The 23,711-nt window shown below is 37.1% G+C and overlaps 2 protein-coding genes across 5 annotated transcripts; both read right to left on the bottom strand.

The window, feature by feature from the left end:
* Window positions 1-1,105: 1,105 nt before the first annotated feature.
* LOC104597765 (O-Glycosyl hydrolases family 17 protein) lies at window positions 1,106-3,223 on the bottom strand. 2 transcript variants are annotated; one of them, XM_010259489.3, is made up of 2 exons: window positions 2,750-3,223; window positions 1,106-2,384 (listed from the first exon to the last, which is right to left on the bottom strand). In XM_010259489.3, the coding sequence occupies exons 1-2, from the start codon at window positions 3,076-3,078 to the stop codon at window positions 1,268-1,270; spliced, it is 1,446 nt and encodes a 481-aa protein (XP_010257791.1). In that variant the 5' UTR covers window positions 3,079-3,223; the 3' UTR covers window positions 1,106-1,267. The 2 variants fall into 2 exon arrangements, with proteins under 2 accessions (XP_010257791.1, XP_088747987.1); XM_088891861.1 differs by having other exon boundaries at window positions 1,106-2,387.
* Window positions 3,224-5,965: 2,742 nt separating this feature from the next.
* LOC104597535 (S-adenosyl-L-methionine-dependent methyltransferases superfamily protein) lies at window positions 5,966-20,580 on the bottom strand. Of its 3 annotated transcripts, XM_010259132.3 has the most exons (13): window positions 20,449-20,580; window positions 20,179-20,289; window positions 18,197-18,294; window positions 16,826-16,930; window positions 14,491-14,553; window positions 14,244-14,317; window positions 13,097-13,622; window positions 11,886-12,002; window positions 10,054-10,212; window positions 9,567-9,673; window positions 7,495-7,569; window positions 7,259-7,401; window positions 5,966-7,098 (listed from the first exon to the last, which is right to left on the bottom strand). In XM_010259132.3, exons 1-12 carry the CDS (start codon window positions 20,490-20,492, stop codon window positions 7,297-7,299), a joined length of 1,584 nt encoding a protein of 527 aa, XP_010257434.1. In that variant the 5' UTR covers window positions 20,493-20,580; the 3' UTR covers window positions 5,966-7,098; window positions 7,259-7,296. The 3 variants fall into 3 exon arrangements, with proteins under 3 accessions (XP_010257434.1, XP_088747986.1, XP_010257432.1); XM_088891860.1 differs by lacking the exon at window positions 7,259-7,401 and having other exon boundaries at window positions 5,966-6,198; XM_010259130.3 differs by lacking the exon at window positions 5,966-7,098 and having other exon boundaries at window positions 7,129-7,401.
* Between the last annotated feature and the right edge of the window lie 3,131 nt (window positions 20,581-23,711).

The following is a 23,711-nucleotide window of genomic DNA, read 5'->3' on the forward strand; positions in this document are numbered from 1 at the left end:
CTATTCATCTCGAAATGGAAACAGAAGGCCAGAGAAAGGTTACCAAGAAAGATTGCTTCACCGATTTCAAATGTTAATTTGTTTATAGTAATTGATGATCAACGGTAACGCACATGAACAAGGAATCCGGTTTGGTGGTGCTTGGGTTGGAACTTGGGAAGGACATTGCAAGTTATTTGTCTAATTCCTATATTTTTCCATCTATGGCAAAAAAAAAATTGTTCAAAGTGAGCCTATAATTTTTCTTTTCATTGTGATTTATGACTGCATGATTTGGGTGTAGCCCTTCCACAGACAGCAAGTGTTCCGTCTTCATTGTGCCCAGTTTTGGCTGAACAAATCTGTGCGTCGATTGTCTTCTCAACAAACATGTATAGCTTTCATTGTCTTCCATGGGCGTCTTGTATCTTCCTGTCAAACTGTTGATCACTATCTTGGAGACTTGGAATCACCTTCTAGCCATAGATTAGTAGTGTTTTTTCCATAGTATAGCTTTCCTTTACTGTCACTGCTTCAGCTACCTTGATTCTGGTAATATTTCATGCCAATATCCTGGTAGGCTCTATCATTCCAAACGGTGAGTTGTTAGGTTTAATTGTGGATGGATGGATCAATCTTGACAACTAATCCAAGATGGGTATTTGCCAAATAAGCCAGAATCAATCTATTCAGGGTAAGCCAAAGTCCACTACAAACTCTTGGGCGCTCAAATTAAATCTAGAATATTTACTAGATGATGATTATTTTTATTCAAAAAAACCTTCTAAATCTGATCCATAAGGCCTTCAAAATTAGATTATCAGCATTGTCAAGGCCTTCAATACTTCCGACTCGGCAGTAGAGTCGGAAGTGAGGCCAGATGCCCAGATCCAAGCTCAAAGCAAGAGAAATCTTGAAGTAAACTGGGATGGCTAGCTCACCAAGGGGTACAAACTGCACATGCCATGCTGTGCAGACCGTTCAAAAAACCACTTGAGATCAATCTCAATACTGTAGGCTAAAAGCTGGCTACAAATAGCACATCAAGAGAAGATGAGATGCACCCATCTATAAGCAACTCATATTGAATGGTTATATGCACCAGAGCAAATTAATTAGGCTGATGTAGGGAAAATAAATCAATTTATTAATAGAGGGAATAATTATATGTGCAGCTTATAATGGATATACTAATATTGAATTTATTTGACAGAATTGAAGCTTATTTTTGTATTGATGTTTAATGTGTACCGTAGTTTGTCTCTTTAATCCCCTTTCCTTTGATCTCTCATACAAGTAATACCAACATCAAAGCTTCCCAAACTACAATCAATAAATTTCCTATGACTCCCCTCCGGAGGGACACTGAAAAACCATATGCAATCATGATCGGAAACCGACATTCTCCAACTGATGGATCCACATCAGTCACCACTGCTAGACCAGAGAAATCACAGTCCCAATTCCTCTGGTTGTTCCATTGATAAAACATATTAAAGGAATACGACGCATTCCCTCGGACATCCAGGTGGTTGCATGAAGACCCATATCCCAGAGCTGTGCAATCGGAGAAGCTACAAGCATACTGGAAATTGGATGATAATTCTGTGAGATCATCAGCGTTGGGATTCATTACACACCATCTCATAGGGAAGTATTCCACATTTTCTGCCCCAATGAGTCCCTTGTTTTCTTCATGGCCAGACAGATCGAACTCGTACTTGGGCTTCCCATCAAACTCGAATATACCCCAGTGCCTCTCGAAGTTGCCTGGTGCAATACTCTTGGCATTTTCATCAAGAAGGCTAAACAAGTAAACATTAATCCTTCCTCTTTTCATTGGGGTTCCTTTCCCACTGAGCACATGTCGCAGGAGACCCTGATTGAACCTCTTTGCGTTCTTAATGTTAGCATGCTTGTCACCATCAGTAGGCCAGCCAACTTCTCCCACCATTATCTGCATGCTGGGGTAGCCAGCTCTCTTCAGTGACCACAAGAGCGTGTCGAGGTTCGCATCAAACACATTGGTGTAAGCAACATCTCCATCCTTGATGGGCTTCTTTGTGCCGTCGAAGAATGCATAATCCACAGGGAAGTAGGGATCCCCGTAAAGACTGAGGAATGGGTAAATGTTTACAGTGAAGGGCGCATTGTTATTGTAGAGAAATTCGACTACTTCAAGCACAATGTCACGTATCTCCCTGCGGAAGTCACCAGCAGATGGGACTGGATTTGAGGCCGGCGAATTGTAGATATCGGCATTGAAGGGGACTGTTGCTTTGATTCGGGACCCAAGGCCAGCATCATCCAGGGCTCGCTGGATGTTCCGCAGGGCTGGCAGTGTAACCTTCAGAAAGGTGCCATTGTAAGATCGAAGAAAGGGTTCATTTCCCACAGCAACGTACCTGCTGAAATTGATCAGCAAATTAGGAAACTGAACTGTGAACAGTCAAAATAAGAACTCAGGCGGGTTTTCTTTTCTCACAAGTGGCATAGAAATAGAATATGAAGCACTTGAATAAATATTTTCTGAACAGAAATCCCAAAAGAAGATAGGAATTGAAAAAGATAGTAGTAAAATTCTTCAAACAAGTTGAAAAACCCATTTGAATCAGAAAAGCATCTCAAATATGAAAAATTAGAAAGCAAAAAGCAAAAAGGAGAAGAAAATCAAGATTGGAAAAAGAAATGGCATGGGCATCAGGCAATGGAAGTTTTCCGAAGAAAGAAATGAAATAAGCTAGAAAGGTTAAAGGATCGAGAACTCGACTTGATATTTACTCCGCCATTATTGAGGTAGCTGGTCACATTCTCTTCAATCCAATTGGCAGCCAAATCGGGATCAACCATGTCCTGCAACATGTTGTTCGGAATAGCAAGCATAACCTCGATATCAGTCCCAATCAAAGCTCGGAGAATCCCTTCGTGGGCTTCAAACAACTTCACCTTGTCGAAACCATTTACACGTAACATCTCCACAACCATTTCAGGGGGGAGGTGGTGGGTGGCCATTGTCCCCCAGTTCACTCCAACTCCTCCCACATTCAAGACCAATGCCATGAACAGAACAAAATGAAATGGGATAGCTTTGGAATCCATCTTTATTTCTCCCGCTGATCTCTTTTATGAATCTGCAATGCTTCTTTCAGAACCTTGAAAGAAGAATGGAGACAGAGAGATGAATGACGCGTGTTCTTTACAAGAGCTTATAGACGCCTCGACGGGTGGAAAATTTTCAACAGAAGAAGATTGGTCTGTCTCTCTGTCAACCTATTAAAAAAGGCTCACTGGAGTCATTTAATTTGCGAAGTTAGCTACACTCAGTTCTGATTCTCACGAACGCCTTCACACCTTTTGAAGTTAGTTAATAACTCTGATATTTATTTGGGAGCCCCCATACGGTAGAGTTTGAAAGAGCACATTCTTGAATTTTACGAAAAGGGTTAATAACAAACCGGTACACTAGAAAAAAAAAAAAAAAAAAAAAAAAAAAACAATTTATCTTTGAGAGGTAGAATGGCCCTTTTAAATGCCACAATTTATGTGAGTTCTTTCAAGCTTTCCCAAAATATCATTGATGAAATTGATAAAAGCCAAAAGAATTTCTTATGGATAAATTCTAGTGAAAAAAAAAATCGGTTCATTTAATTGGTTGGAACAATGTGTATACCCCAAAATGTTGGGGTGGTTTGAGGCTAAAAAACCTCTATTGGGTTAATAAAGCCAACTTAGCAAAGTTGGGCTGGAAAATATTAATTAACAGTGATAACCTTTGGATTAAAATTATTAAAATAAAGTATCTTCAGAATGATGACTTTTGGAATGTGAAGGAAAAGAAAAATATATCATGGGCTTGGAGAAGTATCCTTAAGGGGAGAGATCTCCTTAAAAAAGAGTTAGGTTGGGAAATAAACAATGGCAAATCTATCAAGTTTTGAAAAGATACATGGGTTGACAATACCTCCTTGGATCAAATTATTCCTCCTGATAGGATTGAAAATGATAATCTTCTTCTTAGTGAGGTTATTGATCAGAATAGGAGTGTATGGATTGAAAATAGAATTTGTAGCTTGGTTCCTTTGAATATTCGGGGGGGAAATAAAATCTATCTTTATCCCCTCAAATAAAAAAAAAAGATAAATTAGTGTGAAGACTTAGATATGATGGAAAATTCTCAATTAAGTCTACTTATAAATTAAAATGTAACTTATTTATTCATGAAGAATTGAATCCAAAGTGGAATTTGACTGTTTGGAAGGTTAATTGTCCACCAAAATTGAAAACTTTTCTCTATTCCTTCTTAATTAAAGCTACCAACAAAATTGCTTATGCAAAATAGAAATTTAAGTGTGGATGGAAAATGTAGTTTTTGTGGAGATAACGACGATGTGGATCATATTTTTAAAAATTGTACAGTTGTTAAACAAATTTGGGATGCAATAAATCCCTTTTTGGAGGGTCCTTCAGGATTTAATCTTTCATTGGAAGATTGGTGGCTTAAAATTGGTAAGAAAATTTCAAATGGAGGAAACAATGAAAGAGAAAAGTGTGCATTCTTATTATGGTACATCTGGAAAAATAGAAACCAAAAATCCTTTAATAATGCGCCAACCCCTATTTAAATGGTGATTGAAAGAGCTCTATCAACCTTTTCAGAATACTATGAAACCAATTTGAAGACCAATGGGATTGATTTTCATAAGTCATGCAAATATGTTGTGTGGCAAACTCCAAAAATTTGTACTATCAAAATTAACTTCGATACGTCCTAGCTAAACAATGGATTGTTCTCAGTCGCAGCCATAGCTAGGAACTTCATAGGTGAGGTGGTAGATTACAAGGCTTACCACTTAGGTTCTATGACAATCAACTTGGCGAAAGCTTGGGCCGTGTGAGAGGCCCACAACTTGGCAATGAATCTTCCAAACCATTCCATCATCATTGAAGGCAACTCTTTGATCGTGATTTCTTGTCTGAAACGACTCATCAACCCCCCTGAAACCTTCGAAACATCATTGAAGAGTGTTTGGATTTGAAGAATCGAACAAACGAAGACTTGGTTTACAATCATGTCTATCAGAAAGCTAATCAAGCGGCAGACTGATTGGCCAATCAAGCCTTTTCGTCCCTATAGGGTACAGTCTCAATTTTACTGATATTCCTTGGAATTATGGGGACGTGCTACCCGCCACCCCACCCCCGCCCCCGGTCTTGTGTAGCATATAGGGACAAAAAAGATGATCACATGAATGAACGTAAAATTACATGAAGTACCTGTACTTTGGCGGTATTGACATTTAACGCCCGAACCTAAACCTTCACTTGCGAATTGCGAACAACAGATACCAATACTCAAATGGGGTGATGATGGGCCCAGGCCCAGGCCCAGGCCCTGAAATTTGTGGGGCTGATGCGACGCTTAGTCCTAGTCTGGAATTTCTGGGCCGGGCAGGGCAGAAATGATCACTCACGGTCGCAAGTGCAAGTTCACGTATTATGTGCTCTTACACAAGTATAAAAGGGAAACCAGCGATGTACGTGTACCTCCTTACTTAGAAATGTCTAAGACCCCTTTGAGATTCATGAATGCTAATAGTTGAAATCGTGGAACAAACGAAACATGATAAAATTATGGATTTAAGATTTTAAGGGGAACTTTGTTAGAAATGTCTAAGACCATATCAGAAACGACAAAGGAGAAACTTTTAATTTTGTGTTTTGTCTTTTTTTTTTTTGTGTTTAGTGTTAATCCATGAGAATAAAGCTAGAATTGAAAAAGGCCCTTCATAATTTTAATTACTTTTCTACTCTATCATTTGTTACTGAAAATCTGAAACAATTGGATTACAAAATTTTAACCGTTAGCTTGCGCAGATTTCAGTTTTCCAATGAACATCGATATTCAAGTTTTCTCCCCTGTTCTATCACTTCTTTTTATATCTTTAACAAAATTATAATTTAATTCCATTATTTTAAGGAAAAATAATTTCAAAGCATTAGTAGTTAATGATATTAATGTTGAAGGTCTGCTGTAAAACTAGATATAACAAATGGGATGATAGATCCCCTTACAAATGAATAACAAAATCAAAATTCCAAAATAAATAATAAATAAAAAACAAACAAACAAACACCAAAATTTGACACTTCACGGGTGTCTGTTGAGTGTAGGCTCATTGGTGAATGCTCCCGCTGGTTGAAGTAGTCTGGGATCAGATTCTGGCAATAAAACCTTGTTCGTTATTCCAAATAACATTAACTATGGTATGGACTCTTATTAGCTTCCAATCCAGGAACATATTTGGAATATTTCTTAATTTTTAGAATTAACCATTGACCTTATAAGCTCGCCTTCAACTCCGACAAATAATCCCCTCAGTCCACTTGACCAAGACAACCAAATCCTAGAACCCCAATTAGAAAACTGAAGAGGTTAAAAAGAGAAGAGGGAAGGGCGGGGAGGAGGGAATGGAGAAGGAATTAAATGCTCCAACCAATCTCGACCAGACTTAACTAACCATCAAATTAAACATTCCAAGGCTAGTATCAAAACTCAAACCCCAGATTGAAGCCCAACATATGAGGCTTAACATCCTTCTACCTCTGTTTCAAATCTCAACGTTTCAGTGTACATTCCAATCTTACATTTCTATGCTTTTTTTATCTGTTTAGTTGTATTTTGCTTCCAACCAAGTGTGGGATGTCATTAACATAATGGAGAAATTTGAGGAAACGCTAGGGGAAAATCCATGGACTAGCTACCCAACACTCTTGCAGATCCTCAAGGTTTGAATTCTGAAAACCTTGAACCCACATTAAAATATTTGAACTCTTAAAATTTGTACCCTAAACTGAATCAAGGTTTCTGCAGATCCTCTATGTTGGGGGAATCAAGCATAAACAGTTTCACACTGCCCTTACTCTTGATCTTCCTTTTTCCCTTCATTTACGATGCTATAGAATTACAATGCTCCATGGGTGCTCAATGTTACAGACCAAAGACAGAACATATTAATGTTGGTTTGGCATTGCCATATTAGGCATTTACAAGTAACCTGACTTGAGGAGCCAGCTTTGTCAAAAGCACATATGAAATTGAGATTGGCATCAAACAAATTACTGTCAAGAAGAAAAGTAAAAAGAAACACATTTTGTTAGAGATCTGCATGAAATTATATTCCTGAATTCAGCATTTTCATTTTTATCTGTATGTTTCCTACTTTTACTTAGCTAATCTAGGATCAATTTATTAGGGGAAAAAGAAGAATCAGTTTCCAACCTTGAGGTTGATACATAAAGCAACAGGATTGACTCTACTCATAGGATTTGAAACTCCCCTTGGGAAGATTGGAGGGTAACATCGGTGACAACTTCATTGAAACAGGCCTCATCAGGAAGCCTAAAGCTTAAGCAATACATCACCTAAAACATCAATATAAATCAACAAACCGAACAATCAGAAGATGCTTATGATTTTAAGATCAAGCATGCAAAATGATTCATATAAATTCATACCTTGTTTGGAGCAACGTCCCGAACCCTGTGGAATATAGGGTCTTGTATCCTGGCACTTAAGTTGGACTCTGCCTCCTGCATAAGGGTTGGAAAGACAACTAAAATAAGCAACAAAAACAAATGAAAGAAAAGAAGAGTTCTTTTATAAGTAGAAATCAAGAAGACGAAAATAAAGTCAAAGGCACTGCCAAATAGATGGAACCCATCATAGTGTAGGTTGTTTGATCCAATTAGTTGCCTGGTGAGCTGCAAACAAGTTTCCTAGCAAAAGGTTTAGTGAACAAAAAAGGATTGACTGACATCCAATATATTGCCTGATTAATCAATTATCACCAAATTAAAGTCATCCTTTTTCATCTGGAGAAGATGGGAAAGCCAACTTTTTGGTGTCTCTTCCACTTTATGCAAAGCACCAATTGAAGGAAAAACAGAAAATACCAAATGCCCATAACATGTCTTCTTTAAAAGGAGCACTTGAAATCAATCCTCAAGCACAAACTCTGTAAGATGAAGAAAGACCGCCAAAGGGGAATGGTTCTATTCCCAAATGCTTGCTAGGTAGGGTAGCAGGGTGTTGCTTGGTTTTTGGTGGTGTGGTTCAATTTGCTTATTTGGTAAGGAGCATGTCATCATGTGGAGGCACATCTTGTTTTTGGTAGTATGAGGGAAATGGAGCTATTGTAAGGATTATAGCCTGGGCCCGGGCTGCGCTTTGGACCTAAGGCCACTAATTTTATATATATATATACTATTTTATATTATATGGCATATATTTTATGTAAAATATATGATATAATCTACATGTTATAAAATATTACATAATATATAAAATATGTTTTATGTTATAATATTTATTATACATAATATAATATAATTAGAATATAAAACATACACAAGTATATATTTAATATATATAAATAATATATTGAGGGCCAGGCCAGGCTGGGCTAAGAATGATCACCCCTAGTTTTGAGCCACCTTTTTTTTTTTGCTTTTTGTTCAAGTACGTTTTCTTATAGTGTACCCTCTGTGAAGAGATATTCAAGAGTTTTGTCTCTAGGAGACAGGTGTTAATTAATGATCTTTTTGTTTTCCCTTATTTCTGTTTGTATTCACTGTTATATATACCTTTTTCTTTTATGTATAATCTACTATCCATCAGAAGATAAACAAATATTAGCAAAAGTTTGGAAGAATGAAAAGCATGTGCCAGAAAAGACAGCCCTAGTACTTGCTTCCTTCGTTATCACTTGAACTTAAGGAAATGTGTAGAAATATTGACTGTAAGAACTGTCAAGGGTGACATATTGTGTTAGATACTTCAATTTTTAGTGCAAATTTCATTCTGGTACTGTATCCAACCATGTCCTTGCCATATCTGGGTAACATAGTTTAAAACAATTGATTGTTTTTCTCCCCCTGCCCTATTTTCGTGGAATCAATTTTGGCCAAAAACCCTAAATGGCCTTGCTACATGTTTAGGACAAGCTCTTCTTTATGGGAAGTTGTAAAAAGAAAAAATCGAAAGCTTGGTGATCAATATAAGTTGCACAGACTTCAATAAACAGTGGGGCATAGAGCTGAGATAGACTGCAGGATTGAACACTAAGCCAATCTAGAAGGTCTCAAATTGAAGGACTGCCTGGATTACCCACAAGATTCCTCCATGTGGCAGGTAAGCCTGTCTAGGCCCTCTAGGGAGCCTTACATGTGGGCGTCTGTGTGTTAGGGGAATAGGGTGAGAATGGATTTGCCAATCAATTCGTATGGTGAAATCCAAACAACCCAGAAATGTCCCACTTCGCAAGATGGTAGAACTCCCTAAAGAGACTATGGCTTGATCTCACTACACTCTGTTAATAGAGGAAATTTCATCCTCAAAAATTTTCCAAATGCCTAGAAAAGCCTTACATTTTGGACATGTCATATACTAAAAATTAATGAATATGTATTTGATGTCGTCTGTGTGACTGTTTGTGATTGGTAACAGTTCAAGACATTTTGTTGCAAAACTTTTAATGTCTGTGCATGTGCTGAGAGAGAGGTACAAACATCTGAAGAAAGTAACTTACAGAAAGTATTGATTCTTCTGTTTCAGTTGATCTCATGAAGCAATAGCAATGAATCCAAGGTAAAGGTCCTTTCCAGTATCTTCTCTGGATAAGGCCCTTAAAAGCATCTGTAAGAAGGATTATAACAACAAATCACAATAGCAACAAAATAGAATAGAACCACATAGGCTTCCTAGAACTTGAGCAAAACAAGGAAATCAACATGGTAACATGAAAATAACTTTACTGAAACTGTTATTTTGAACAGCAAAATAGTTAGATCCATACACACCAAGTGGCAATTGTAGATAGAAATAACTATCTTATCAATGGAAATTAGGTACTTGGACAAATGAAGAGAACTATTGTAAGATTCTGTTCCTTAGGAAGAATTAGTGAGATATATTGCACAAGATACAATTCTTGTAAGACAATAATTCCCCCCCCTGCCAATTCCATATAATAAATTATGTGCCAGAGGGACAACAAACAGAGGGCATGTACCTACCAAGAAATTGTAAGGCAGAAGCAGGTAGATTCATAATCACATGATCAACATGCTCCCAAGTCTTCATATTGGAAAACACAGGGCCTTTCATCCTCTTTTTCATGTTGCCCTTTCTCCCACTGCCTGCAGGAACACCAGCACCATCCACACTTCTATTTTCTGCATAGGAAAATACATGGAATAAAAACAACTCTGTCAATCAAGTAATTATATCCACAACTTACAGCAAATTCAGAATGTTTGCATAGCTTTAGCTTATCATGTATGATGCCTAACATCAAAGAACATCATGTCAACATTGTATCTTAGGTACATAAACTATGGTAATCTAGGATATAGCTACTTAGCTAGGTGATTCCAGACTCCAAGCACTTACACAATTACCAGCTTCTACTAGTCAATGCACAGGACCAAGTTGATAATCAACGAATGCTCCTTGAGGCAAGCCCAAACAAGTCTGTGCGGTGGTTTGGGGCAGCACCTCTGACTCAAATGATTGGCCCATTTATATAAAGGAGTTGGTTTTCTAGTCGCAGTTCTATTTCTGGATTACAGATGAGATATTAGTTGTACTGTTGTTGCCTCTTTAGTGAAATTTTTACCATTTGAGACCTGTTTGTAAGAACTAGGGCTTCAGGTATTTGAAAGGTCTTTTTTTATTCTAAAAGCTAATAGACCATTACTAGTGTAGAGTACAAATAGCAATAGAAGATAATCTAAAAGTTGATAAACCATTACAAATGGGCAAAACCGCAAAACACATAAAAATCTACAAAAATAAAAACCAAAAATGCATATTTAAAAAAGGTTTGCATCTGGGCTGCGGCACAGGGCACACCAGGCCCGCAACTTTTGAAAGAGGACTGCACTTGGGTTCAAAGCAAGGTAAATGCCTCAAATGCACCTCGCTGGCCAGGCAAGCCCTTAAAACATGAGAAGCCCATGGATACTGATAAAAAAAAAAATATGAGAAGCCCATGGAGTGTATGAGTCTCAATCCATAGTTGATCTCCCCAGGTTCCATATGGATATTGTGTTTTTAATATCTTGCCTCTTATTTATTTATTTTTTATATAACTGTTTCTCCCCCCATTGATCAAAAGAAAAGTTATGATACTGTTTTTTTATTTAGCATTCAGTTCTTATTTCTTAATAATTTAAATATTAGGACATTAAATAAGTTATTGTCTGTGTGTAGACACACACACACACACACACACATCTTAAAAGGTGTGGGAGCCTTACAACTGGAGGCGCACCTCCAGGAAAGGCGCCCCCCAAAATGCCCTGAGGTGCATGCCAAAGGTGTTGATGCTTCTGAGGTGTGCGTCTCAGGTGCATGAGGTGTAGGCCTCAAATGCCTTTTGCATGAGTCGTACACCTCATGCACGTTTCATACAAAAAGAAAGAAAGAAAGAAGGAAGAAAAAGTGAAAAGACGAGAAAAGGAAGGGGAGGGAAAGAAAATTTTACTTATCAAAAAAAAAGGGAAAGAAAGCTTGGGCCAGGGGATCTGCCCCGAGACCCTCCAACACCTTTTTAATGCAGCCCAATTTGGTTTTCTTGTGCTCAGGAAGCTTACGCCTCTTTCGTTCTGAACTACACCTCATGCCTCCAGGTAGTGGAACAACTCATGACACACCTCTGCATTTTAAAACATTGCTATACATATTATGTGATTTTGTGCTATTAATTGTTATCTTAGGTTATTTGTTACCAGCATTTTTTTCTATTGCCTAGGCCATGCAGCCTAGTTATGTCAGCTGCACCTTGGAAAACTATAAGTGGCAGGATGCATTACCATGTAATTAATTCAACTATTGCTTAAGTTACCTTCCTCACAAATTTCCGCATGTCTTTTACCAGCAACATTTGCAGTGTCAATAGTCAAACATGAACTTTCAATACCCTCATCTTTTGAGCCATGTAAGAGCACTTCTTGCATCTGAACTGCAAGAGATACACAAGTCAGCAAGCAATATTCAGTGAAGGAAACAAATATTCTGATATACATATTAACTATTGACTTCAGTCACTAGATGAGATCCAGAGGCTCTCGCTCATAACCTCCTTAAAAATTTATATACTAAATAATAAAGCAATAAGTCATTCAGTTAAGCCAATAGATCGGCTCCTGAGACATCCTTCTCCTATTCCTCTATGAGGAAGATCATTTGAGGTGTTGCAGGATAAACCATATATAGGAGGGGAATGCTAGTCTTCTCCAGTAAAAAGAATCAGCTGGAAGTACTGATTTGATCTTGTTACCAACTTACCATGCAGTTCATTGGTTCCATACTTAGGAGTAGTTTAGTGATCTATTGGTTGATGATAGTGCACAAGGTTAGTCTCATGTGCCCGGTCATCAACCCATAGACTGATTACAGAGAGGTATGGGTCCCCCATGGAATAGTCATGCTGAAAGTGGATAGCTGTTCCTCCTGGAAATCCAGGCCCTTCAGGAGTAGGTGGTGCATTTGAGAGTCAGGAGACTATGAGAGAGAGAGAGAGAGAGAGAGATGTGCTATACTCTCGACCAGTTGGTTCAGGAGACTATCAGAGAAGAGATTCTGGCTCTTCTTCAGATACTATAGATGATTCTCTCTTTATTCACCTTAGTGGAGATTGAGGGTGACTCACCAATAATGATTGGTTGGATGAGGGTTTTGAGGGGTCATGGAACTTGCAACACTATATTAGGGAGGCCAGACCACTAGGTCTCTGACTTATAGAGTGAACTCCTCATTCTGGTGGATTAATAGATTAGCCAACTCATGGACACACACTTTCTCTACAGGAGTTCAGAGAACTGACTTGCATTGGGGCTGATGTCTATAAGGATTGATTCAGACAATGAGCTTGTAGTTAGACTTCTTATTTTTTTGGATATAGATGTAGGCTGATGTCTACCAGGATAAATTCAAGCAATGGGCTTGTAGTTGTACTTCTTTTTTTTATGTGGATATATACTGATCAAAATGGGACAAGTAATGGGTTTTGTTTACTACTGGTAATCTGCTATTGCCAACAAAAACAAAAAGCACCTGTTGGCCGTCTATTTTCAGAGTCTGCCTCATTGTCAGCTTTTAAGCCATATCCTTCACAAGTTCTGAGTGTGAGAAGCTTGGATTCTGGTTCAGCCTCACAACCTGGAACTGTCATTAACTGAGATATGAACGCTCTTGCATCCATATTGTAAACACAAACATGATCCTCAATCTTGTTGATCTCTGCGTTTATCTTCAAATAGCAAACACTATCTGGGTTTAAGTCATTTGCATACACTGTACATCCTTTCTGTGCTGCTGGAATCGCAAAAGGGCCAATGCCAGCAAACATGTCACAAATTATATCTCCTTCCCGGAACTGAGAAACCAATCTCATATGTTCATGTTCCAGTCTTGAGTTCCAGTACACTAAGCCATAATCAAGCTTGAATGTTGCTCCGTACTGCTTCACTTCTGTAACCATATCATCTTTTCCTGCCAGAATTTCAAATTTTGGCACACGAAACTCATTGGTAATTGTTCCAACTTTATTTACAACAGTTTTGATTCTTGGTTGGTTTTTCTGCCAAAAGAAGTACAGGAAATAAATTAGGAAATTAAAAAGGGCTTCCTCAGAAGAAAGAACACCAAGGATAAATTTAAGCAACTGATGGTAGGCTCTAGATACAAGCTCTTGTAATTATACCATAAATAAATATCTTTGCTCTATTGCTTATCCAAAAAAAATAGAATTTAAAATGAATATACTTTTCTCATTCAAATTTATTTTTCCTTAAAAATAAGATCTCATGGGGTATAAACCCCATGCGTTAAGGATTGCTCCTCAAATACCTGAAGTTCCAATACCTTGCTTCACATATCCACCTTTTAAAATATTCGTTTTCCTACTTCTCCCAACCATTGAAATCTAATAAAAGTCTGTTAGATTTTTTCTTTTTTTTTGGCTCAAGGAAAAATAGTATTAGTTTCCTTTTATTTAACCTACTAATTAAGTATAATAGGAACATTTGATCACTTTAATGCAAACTTTGCACACAAAAGAAGTAAGAATTTAACTCAAAGAAAAAGTCCTATACATTGTGATTTTATTTTCAAATAGCAGTACATGTTTGTGTGTCTATAGACCAAATCTACTTTAAGATGCAAAGGGAAACATTAATGTCTTATGTAACATCAGACATACATCATAAATAACTTTTGCAATAACATCCTTGTAAGGGAGCAGTTCGCCGGTGATATTCAGATGAGCAATATGGCCTGAATGAACAAAAAACATGTTGGTTCAGTACTTAAAAAAAACGCCCCAGAAGCTGAAATAATACAAACAGATCTTCTACAAGCTAAAGTCAAAGAGAAAAAGTGCAGCCAATAAAATAATAAGAAAAATCAGATTACAAATTTTAGGGGATAATACAAATAAGACTACTTAACTATTGTTTCAAAAGATGAAGGAGCCTCCACTCCAGGGGGCAATATCTGCTTCAAAACATGGTCTAGAAACCCAAAAAGAAGAAAACGATGAGTTAAAGGATTGTTAATAAGCAACGTAATAGAGCAAATTGCAAATTAGTCTCAAGCAATAACTTGATCAAATCTCAAAACTGATCAAAAGATTCAAAACTCGATAGAAATTCAATAGCTTACCCAAAAAATTAGAAATTCACTAAAAAATAGCTTTTGCAGATCTCAATAGAAATTATAAAGGTTACAGACATGCAAAGCTTCTGTTTACTAATATATTAGAGCTGGACAGATTGAACATTGAAAGTTGTTGGTGGACATGGTCCTTTCATGGAAGGGAGGTATACAATTGATATTAAAATTTTGGCCCTTCTAGCGGTGATTTAACAGGGAAGAAGAATTTAGAGAAAGAGAGAGAGAGAGAGAAGGGGTAGAATCTCATGACCCAGTCCTAATTCATAAGGAATAAGGAATCCTTTTTTAGCTAAGCATGAGGAATATGAAATCTTAACCTCTAAAGAAACAAGTTTTTTGTCTTTTTATTGGTAATGGATGAACAATTTTTTTTAATCAGAACGGACTGGCGAAACAGAATTCATGTAGCCCACCCCATATAGTTGGGATAAGGCCTGGATGATGATGACGTGAAAAGAATAGATTATGTACAACTGTACTTGGCCTGGCCTGGTTATGGCCAATCACCCTGCCCACTTTTATCCCTTTTTCTTTTTTCATTCTAACATCACATGGTACCCAGCAAACCCCAAAACAAGTTTTCTCTATCTACCCCAAAACAAGAAAGGGAAAGCCTATTGGAGCACGCTGACTCATGCAGTACTATGGGGGGGTGTGGGAAGAAAGAAACAAGTGAATTTTTTGAAAACAAGGCAACAATCACTGAAGACCTTATTTCCTACAAAACATTTTTGTGCAATACATGGGTAACGAGCACAGAGGTTTTCAAAGGCTTCACTCCTTCAAACTTACAGAGGAACTTAGTGGAAACTTTACACTCCTCTCCCTTGACTCTAAACACTCTTCAGGTTCCCCCAGTTAGGGAGGAACTGAGGCAGTGGGGACAAATTTAAGCTTCAATAGAAGTGCTATGGGAAATTCAGGGGAGGTTGGGATTGGAGGTGTGATCAAGGAGGAAGACGGAAATATTTACTGGGCCTTTAGTACACAATAGGGATTGCAGTCTCCTCAAAAGCTGAGACTCTGGCTGTCTTAACAGGACTCTGAGTTGCAAAAGGTTTGGGGCTCTCTCCTAACCATTGAAGGAGACTCTGCAGACACCATTAAATGGTTAGAGGAGAAGGACAGTGGCCCCTGGAGACTAGTACACTTTCTGGATGAGGCAAGAGACATTATGGCCTAGATGACTATAAAGACTAGGTAGATCCCTAGACAACTTAACTCTTTGGCTGATGGTTTAGCCAAATCTGGGGTCCATAGGGATTCTTTGTTTAGTGATTGCTTCCTGCCCTTGTAATCTCTCTGGAGAGTTTTCAGTTGTAAATCTTCTCATGTACCCTGTTTCTTTTTTTTTTCTATTAATGAAAAAAAAAAGCTTTCTCTATCTACCCCTTGTTTTTCCATTGCATCTACAAACCCATTATTGGATCTGTGTACCACTATGTTTTATGTGGTTATTCCTTTATTAAAAAGGGCATTCTTGAGACTTTTGTCACAAATTAGCATTTTAAAACAGTGATTTTGGCATACTACACTGTATTCTATTATTTTATTTGGCTTTACTTAAGTTTCTCGCTTTAATCAATAAACAAGCAAAAAGCATACCTGGAAGACATACACACACATTAATTGTTCTTTACTGATAACATTAATTGTTTCTTTCAATGCATGGCAAATCATCATATCTAAAAGACAATAGAATTTTATATTTTTAATTTAAATATTCCAAACATAACACTATAATATTATAAGTATTTAATGGGAAATTGCATATCTAAAGCTGTAAACAACTAAAGAAGGCTATAATTTTTTTTGATAAGTAACTAAAGAAGGCTATAATTTTAAACTAATAAAATTTAAGAGAAAGGAAAAGAGGAAAAAAACAAGGGGTGGAGCCCCTATTCTATTTCTGTGTGTGTGTGTGTGTGAGAGAGAGAGAGAGAGAGGGAGAGGGAGAGCAATTGCAGGAACAGAAAGAAAAAAAAAAAACAAAACAAAAAAGAAATTCTCTTTTTTTCTTTTGATTCTGTCAATACCCTCAACATTGATTGAACAATTTGGCTACAAATAAAGAAACTTCATATTGTTTAAAAGAAAAGGGCAACCAACCTGCACCCCAATAGGAATATCCGAGAGTCAATGAATAGGGAACTACTTCAATTTTGCATAATTTCTTCACTCCATCAAGTGTTTGGTCTGGAATGTCAGATAAGTCTGTTTCATATAAAGAAATTCCCCATTAACGAATAATCATAACAAGAAGAACAACAAACTGCACTCAAACATGTAGGCATATTATATATAAATATTTTAGGGCAAAAACTGTAATATGAAGCCATCAGCCACAAGTCCACAGTATAAAAGCTTACCGTTCTTCATAGATTAAGTAGGAGAAACTAAGTATAAATGTAAAGTAACAAAAATGAAAAGAACATTGTTCAAACTTCAAAGCACCTAGAAGCATCCAAACACCCTTAGACAAGAACTCTAATCTTTGCATAAAATTGGACTTACCACAACTCTGCCACAACCTACTACATTCCAAAACAAGTTTGACTGAAGGAGATGGTTCTATATATCACAACGTGCTCAAAATACTAGAGCAGAAATGTTTGAATATCAAAACATATCCAGTCTATGATCAAGTTGAGCAAAACTTGCGGCAGAATTTTGAATGTGATCATGGATGCACAGAGCAACAAATGGTGTATCTGATACGTTTGCAAGGCAAGGGGTGAGTGTAATTGAGTTTATTCTCAAGCAAAAAGGGGTTAGATGGCATCTCTGCTAGCCTTACTAATATGTCCTGCACCTTTGTATATATCATTCTTTTGCGATATCAAATAAAGTTCAAAATTACCAATCAAAAACAAAAAAAAAGGAAAAAGCAATAAGTCATTCAGTTCAACCACCTCAGCCCTCAGCTATGATAAAGCAACCCCTAACACTTGTGAGAAAAATCAAAGAAGGCATCATTGGACACTCTCACTGCAAATGTGTTTTCTTTGTAAGGTAGTTGCAGAACCACTACCAGTTTACTAATCTCTCATCCTTATATAAACATGGGAACACTTTTTTGCTCTTTTTAGTCCTAGATGGACTCATTTTTCTCCCCCAATAAGCAAAGGGGAAAGATACGGTGGCCATACAAGAGAGGTTAATAGAGAAAAATCATTCAGAAAATGGATATCAACAAGCAATCCCAAAGATCTTTTACCGAGTTGAACACCAATGCAGAATGAAGCATAATCAGGGAAAACCACACAGTAAATTGCCCAAACTAACAAAGCCCAGTTTAAAACCAACTTAGCCCAGCAACAGACCATTGCCTCTCACTGTAATCAATTGAGAAAATAAGCAAAAGCAAATTTAAGCATGAACTATTAATAGCTGGGTTTTTTTTCTTCTACAATAATCATATATTTACTGCAAGCACCAATTATTCTATATCTCTATGTATATATCTTACTACTCTCTTACCAGGATTTTGAATTTTTTCAGATAATATCATATAACGGTTTTTTTCACATGATGGATCTTCAGTGATGGGTTTGACACGGGGCTTATCAAGCAAATATCTGCAAAAGAAAAGTCCCATAAATTTCATAATTAAGTGAATGGGTAGAAGTCACAGGGAAAGAACATTTAAGACATGCTAGTGGAGAATATTGTAAAGATCCAAACTTTGTAAAAAGATTGAAACTAAGATTCCAACTGTAAATAGCCAGGTCATATACCCCACAAAGTCATAAGCTACAATTGACAATATGCAGGCTAGAAACTAGTTTTTGTAATGCTCTACCAAAATATATGTGCTATAAGAGCAAGGAAAAGTTAAAAGTCCAGCAGAATTAAGCTTTTTATTTCCACATTGAGACCTTCTGGTTACCTATTGGACACAGTGTTTTAATAGCACAAGGGGCATTTTGTGCCCGAGGCGTGAGGCACCTTTTCAAAGCAAGGTGCAAAAATGCAAAAAGAACTAAAAAAAAATCAAAAAATGCAAAAAAAAAATGTTAAACATAGTGTTAATTAAAAATATAAACTTAAATTTTAAAATAAATGTTTAAAAATAAACCTATTATCTCAAATTAAAATACATAAACATAACATATAAAACATACTCAAGCATGCAAAACTCTCAATCTCTTTATTTTTTTCCCCAATTGCATTACTTCAAATAGCTATTGTGCTGTTAAACATCATGCATTCCTGATTCTACAAGCAACCTTTGTACCAACCCCCCCCCAAGGCAAGCCCAAACAAGTCCATATCAGAGTCTATGCACAAATTAGCACCTGGGCTGAATCGCAACGTGCACCAGGGGCACACCTTGTGAAAGTGCTGTGCCTAGGACCTAGGCGAGGCGCATAGCCTACAATGTGCCTTGTCTGTGTGCCTAGGCAAACCTTTTAAATCATAGCTATTAGTGGGATCTATTGTTAAATTTCCAATAGGAATGCACCTTTGACTGTGTAAAAACAGACTACAGATTGTATTCACATGGCAGTCCGCAGGGTGCATTTGGTGATTGTGCAAAAAGTGAATGCAAATTAGTTCAAATAGAAGGATGAAAACCTGGTTTGGTTTTGCACTCATAAATTTACAATGTCTTGTTTGTTTGTGATGGGTGAAAACACATCCAAATAATTCCTAAAAAAGTCAGCAAAAGGATACTTAAAAAAGTATGTGGGAATAACAATATTGATAAGGAGTGAAGGATTTAACCAAGATAAATTAACCAAATATGTCATGTAAGAGACACTATACGGATACAACCATATTATGCTAAAAATAGTTTGTCTATGTATAATATATGCTAAAAATACTTAAACAAGGACAGCTGCTGCCTTGTTGGTGAGTCGACTTAGAGCTTTCGTTACACATATGAATAGGAGGGGAGAAAAGGACTGCTCTCCATTGGCACAATCATAAACCCCTTGATCTTTTGTAATAAAACTTCAGACACTACATTTACTAGGATCAAAACATGAGCTGCCTGAGTTCATGATTGCATATATTTATCCGTTATCCCTTTACCCGGTATAGCCCCTTCCGCAATAAAAGATAAAAGAGTTACTTATCAAAAATAAATAAATAAATAAAAGATAAAGAGTTGATAGTGGTAAAAGGATTTTCTTTTTAACCATTGCTCTACATAAGCAACTATAATAACAGAGCATTCATTTATAACGACATTATTACCAACCGAAAAGACATTGATAAGCCCATGAGGACAAGAGAATATCAGTTTATCTATAACATTGATTCCTAGAGGAGAACATCGAGGTGGATGAAGATAAATCTAAACATTAAATGCAAATTCAACGTAATGCTACTTCTAATTCCAGCTACCAAAGCAAAGAAATCTGCATCCGAACCAAATTGTTCACATTTGGAACTTGTTGAAAAAGAAAAAGTGTGCAGTAGCATATTTCAATGACGCAGAAGACATGAAATACCCATTAAGCATGCGACTGACTGTCTTGCAAAGTTCGCGAGGAATTCGAAGTGCCCACAACTGGAGATGCAAATCGAATTTACTTTCGTCCAACATGACGTGGTGGCCAACACTGAATTCACAACCACAGATAACAAAATGTCCATCCTCAGAGTTTACATGACAGAAGCTAATAAATAACTTAACAGATAGGCATATACATCATTTCCGTCTGGGAATTTAACTGCAATAACGTCAAGCCCCCAAACAGTGAGGGAGGAGAGAGAGTTACCCGGCTTGCTCGCCGGCGATTTGTCCTGCGTCGTCGGGGAGCATGGAGAAAACACTTCGAAGTTCGAACTTGAATTCCAAGTGGTAAGGGTTTAGGGTCTGGTACTTTGGTCTTTGTCGGATCTGAGTTCCATAAGAGCAATGGGCCAATAAGGCAGAACCTTAGAATGGGCCAGGTCCACCCGCCGAAAGATGAAGCCCAGGCCATATCCAAGCCGGGCCCTCGAAATCTGTTTAAAAATAGACCAAATCCAGTCCACTAAAGCTGAAAATTATATGGACGAACCAATGATAGCTAAAAAAACAAAAAAAAACACTCTGCTAAAACCAGAAACAACAAAATAATTTCAATTCTAGAACCAATCTGTATATTCTAAAAACAAAAACAAGTGCCACGCCAGCAAAAATAATACATTGTTTGCTGACGTGGCAGGGTTTTATTTAGAGAACAAAACCATATACACTGCACATTGGGGAACACTCTCAATCTGCCATCTGTTTGGTATATAATGAAGTGGTCTTGGTCCACATCAGTTTATTCTCTCTTATCCTCTCCTCTTTGCTCCCTAACCCCCTCGAGAATTTATAATATTTTTAGAATATCTGAAAAGTAGAAAAAGAAACATCAAATATGAGTTTGTTTAACAACCAAATCAATTTATTTTTTTATTAAGAAATTAAATCCAATTACTCCCTTATAAATTAAAAGTGTGGAGTATGCCCGAGCCCGAAAATGTGTAAAATGTTCATGGGCTGGGCCCAAAGCCCGGCCCCTGAACAGGCCTAGATTTGAAATTCAAATTTATTCTAATATATCATTCAAAGTATCACACAAAAAGACAAACCAACAAGTCATTCAGTTCAGTTGAGCCTCTTCAACCTGACAATCCTTAAGTGTACCAGGTGACATGGATGCATATGTGGATGACTTATTGCTTTGTTTTTAAGGGATAAAATAATTAAATAATAAAATATCCAACTTCAGCTTCAGTCATTAAGGATCCCACAACCTCCTTAAAAACTTATTTGACAAAACAATAAGCTGTTCAGTACTGTAGGATCCACCTCTAATCCAGATTCCAAATCAACAACTGAGACATGGGTGGAGAAAGCATATATTAATTATACCTTAGTATTTCTCCACATAAAATAACATGTTTGAGCTGGAATATCATGATAGGACTAAGTAAAAAATAAGCAAAAATAAATAAATAAAGGGCAATTATCATTGCCTGGGCTGGCTCATCTTTCTACTTGTCTTGTAAGAGAAGAGAGACAGCTGCATCATGGGGAGACTACCACAGATTCCTCTGATCATCAATAGAATGAAATGAGTGGTTGATAAATGAAAAACCATGTTCCCAAATCTATGGGACACAAGCAAGGAGAATATCATATCATGCCTCCCCAATTTCATCACCTATCCTCACTATTTTGGGCCCATGGAGGACCAATTTTTTTCTTTAATTTAATAGTTCAATTGCACAAAAACCACAAATTGCAACATTTGTTCATTGATATACTAGAAATGTTCATAAGAGTGAAAATTTTTCCTTTTCCCTGGTATAGCAATATTGGCCCACTTGCTTGTTTGAAAGAAAAAAAAAAAAGAAAAAAGAAAAAACAGATAGCAGCTGTTTTTCAACATACCTGATTTGGGTGAAAAAGGAGGGAGCAGGTCTCAAGCATTGTGGGTGTAGGGCATCACAACACAACAAAAACCAAATATGGGGTACTTTGTTTGGCTGTCAGGCCCTCTTCTCCACAGAAAAGAAAAGGGAATCAGAACAACCTTACCTGATTTAAAATTGTGGTTTTGTTTTGTGTTTTGTGGGTTGATGTATGGCTTGTTGCCCATACACAGCTAGCATCCCTTTGAAATAAAGAAGAGAAGAGGAGGCACAATATTGATGAAAACATCCTTGTAGCCGTAAAGAGACCCTTTGTTCCAAATTCTAAGAATTTGGATTGATGGTTGAATTAAACCATGCATTGTTTTTGAATTAAACCAAAGCCTATTCATTTTATAACCAGATTGATGGTTGAACCAAATTCTAAGAAAACATGAGGGTTTTCTGGTCTCTTTATTCCAAAAGAGACCCTTTTGTTTTTCAATGAGAAGACAACATTCTCTATTAAGTCTGAATTGAGTTTTCGAGGATTATAGACACTTTGTTTTGAATGCACGACAAGACAACATTCTCTATCAAGGCTGAGTTGAGTTTTCAAGGATTACAGACCTTTTGGATTCAAACTATTCAATGCAGTTTGTTGAAATCTCAGAAGTATTCTCTTACCGCACCACACCAAGTGAAATGTTTCATTTCATCCAACATGTCTATTCTCAAGAACAAAACATGCCTTGGCAAATATCATTTTCATGACAAAAGTCCATATCTGTTGTAACAATCCTTGCTCCATACGAGCATACTAATTGATACAGAGATGTCAAATCATTGATGTTCACTTGGGTCCTCTGAAAGCTTGGGTTCACACCTGGAATCTGTTCAGTTCCATAGCATCCAAAATTCAAATGGAAATGAAATGACTGATTGAAGAGGGGATGATGGTCAAGGAAGAAGAAAAGGCCACTACATGTATCCTATACATGGCATGTGTCCATGTTAGTCTTCAATGGCTGGAATATCATGGAACTGTAGAGTTCATGACCAGTCAGGATCAAAGATGCCAACAAATTTGTAGAAAATCTGTTTGCACATGATTCTCTGCTTATAAAATATTTACTCTCTAAGACCAAATATCAACTTTGGATGATATTCATGGACACTGGGTATGACTTCATTTGGACATGTGTCGCATGTCCATTGGACAAAACCCACTGCTAATTTGGGTAAATAGAAGAACTCCAAGCCAATAATTCTATGTGAGATTGGAAGATTTGTTCTTATCATCAACAGGATTGAAATTCATCTAGGCGCCATTACTTGGCATTACCGAAAAATCTCGGTCTGACAAGTACGAGAACGTGGGTTTGAATCTGAAAGTGGCCACTTTGTGCGAAAATTATCAAAGATTATCCGGTCCATCCTTCCCAAGATCAACATTGGGTGATGGACCAATGACCCTTTTAAATTTAGGGTTGAAATTCATCTCCAAGAACATGACTTGGGCTTGGGCTTATTTGTTAGAAGTCCTTGAAATCTACATCTCTAATGCTGGGCCTGATCGAGAAAAACGGAGAGTTCTACTCCAACAGGCAACAGTCAAACTAAACTTTTACTTAAAACTCCAAAGAAGGTAGAA

This window comes from Nelumbo nucifera, chromosome 7, assembly GCF_055504915.1.
Source record: "Nelumbo nucifera cultivar China Antique chromosome 7, China Antique-T2T, whole genome shotgun sequence".
Classification (NCBI taxonomy): domain Eukaryota; kingdom Viridiplantae; phylum Streptophyta; class Magnoliopsida; order Proteales; family Nelumbonaceae; genus Nelumbo; species Nelumbo nucifera.

Coding starts and splice junctions, on each gene's coding strand:
- LOC104597765 (XM_088891861.1), bottom strand. CDS start 3,078: ATGGATTCCAAAGCTATCCCATTTCATTTTGTTCTGTTCATGGCATTG. Junction 2,388..2,749: donor AATGGCGGAGTAAATATCAA/GTCGAGTTCTCG, acceptor GATCAATTTCAG/CAGGTACGTTGCTGTGGGAA.
- LOC104597535 (XM_088891860.1), bottom strand. CDS start 20,492: ATGCTCCCCGACGACGCAGGACAAATCGCCGGCGAGCAAGCCGG. Junction 18,295..20,178: donor GTCAGTCGCATGCTTAATGG/GTATTTCATGTC, acceptor TTTCTTTTGCAG/ATATTTGCTTGATAAGCCCC. Junction 6,199..7,494: donor GGGACGTTGCTCCAAACAAG/GTATGAATTTAT, acceptor TTTTATTGCCAG/AATCTGATCCCAGACTACTT.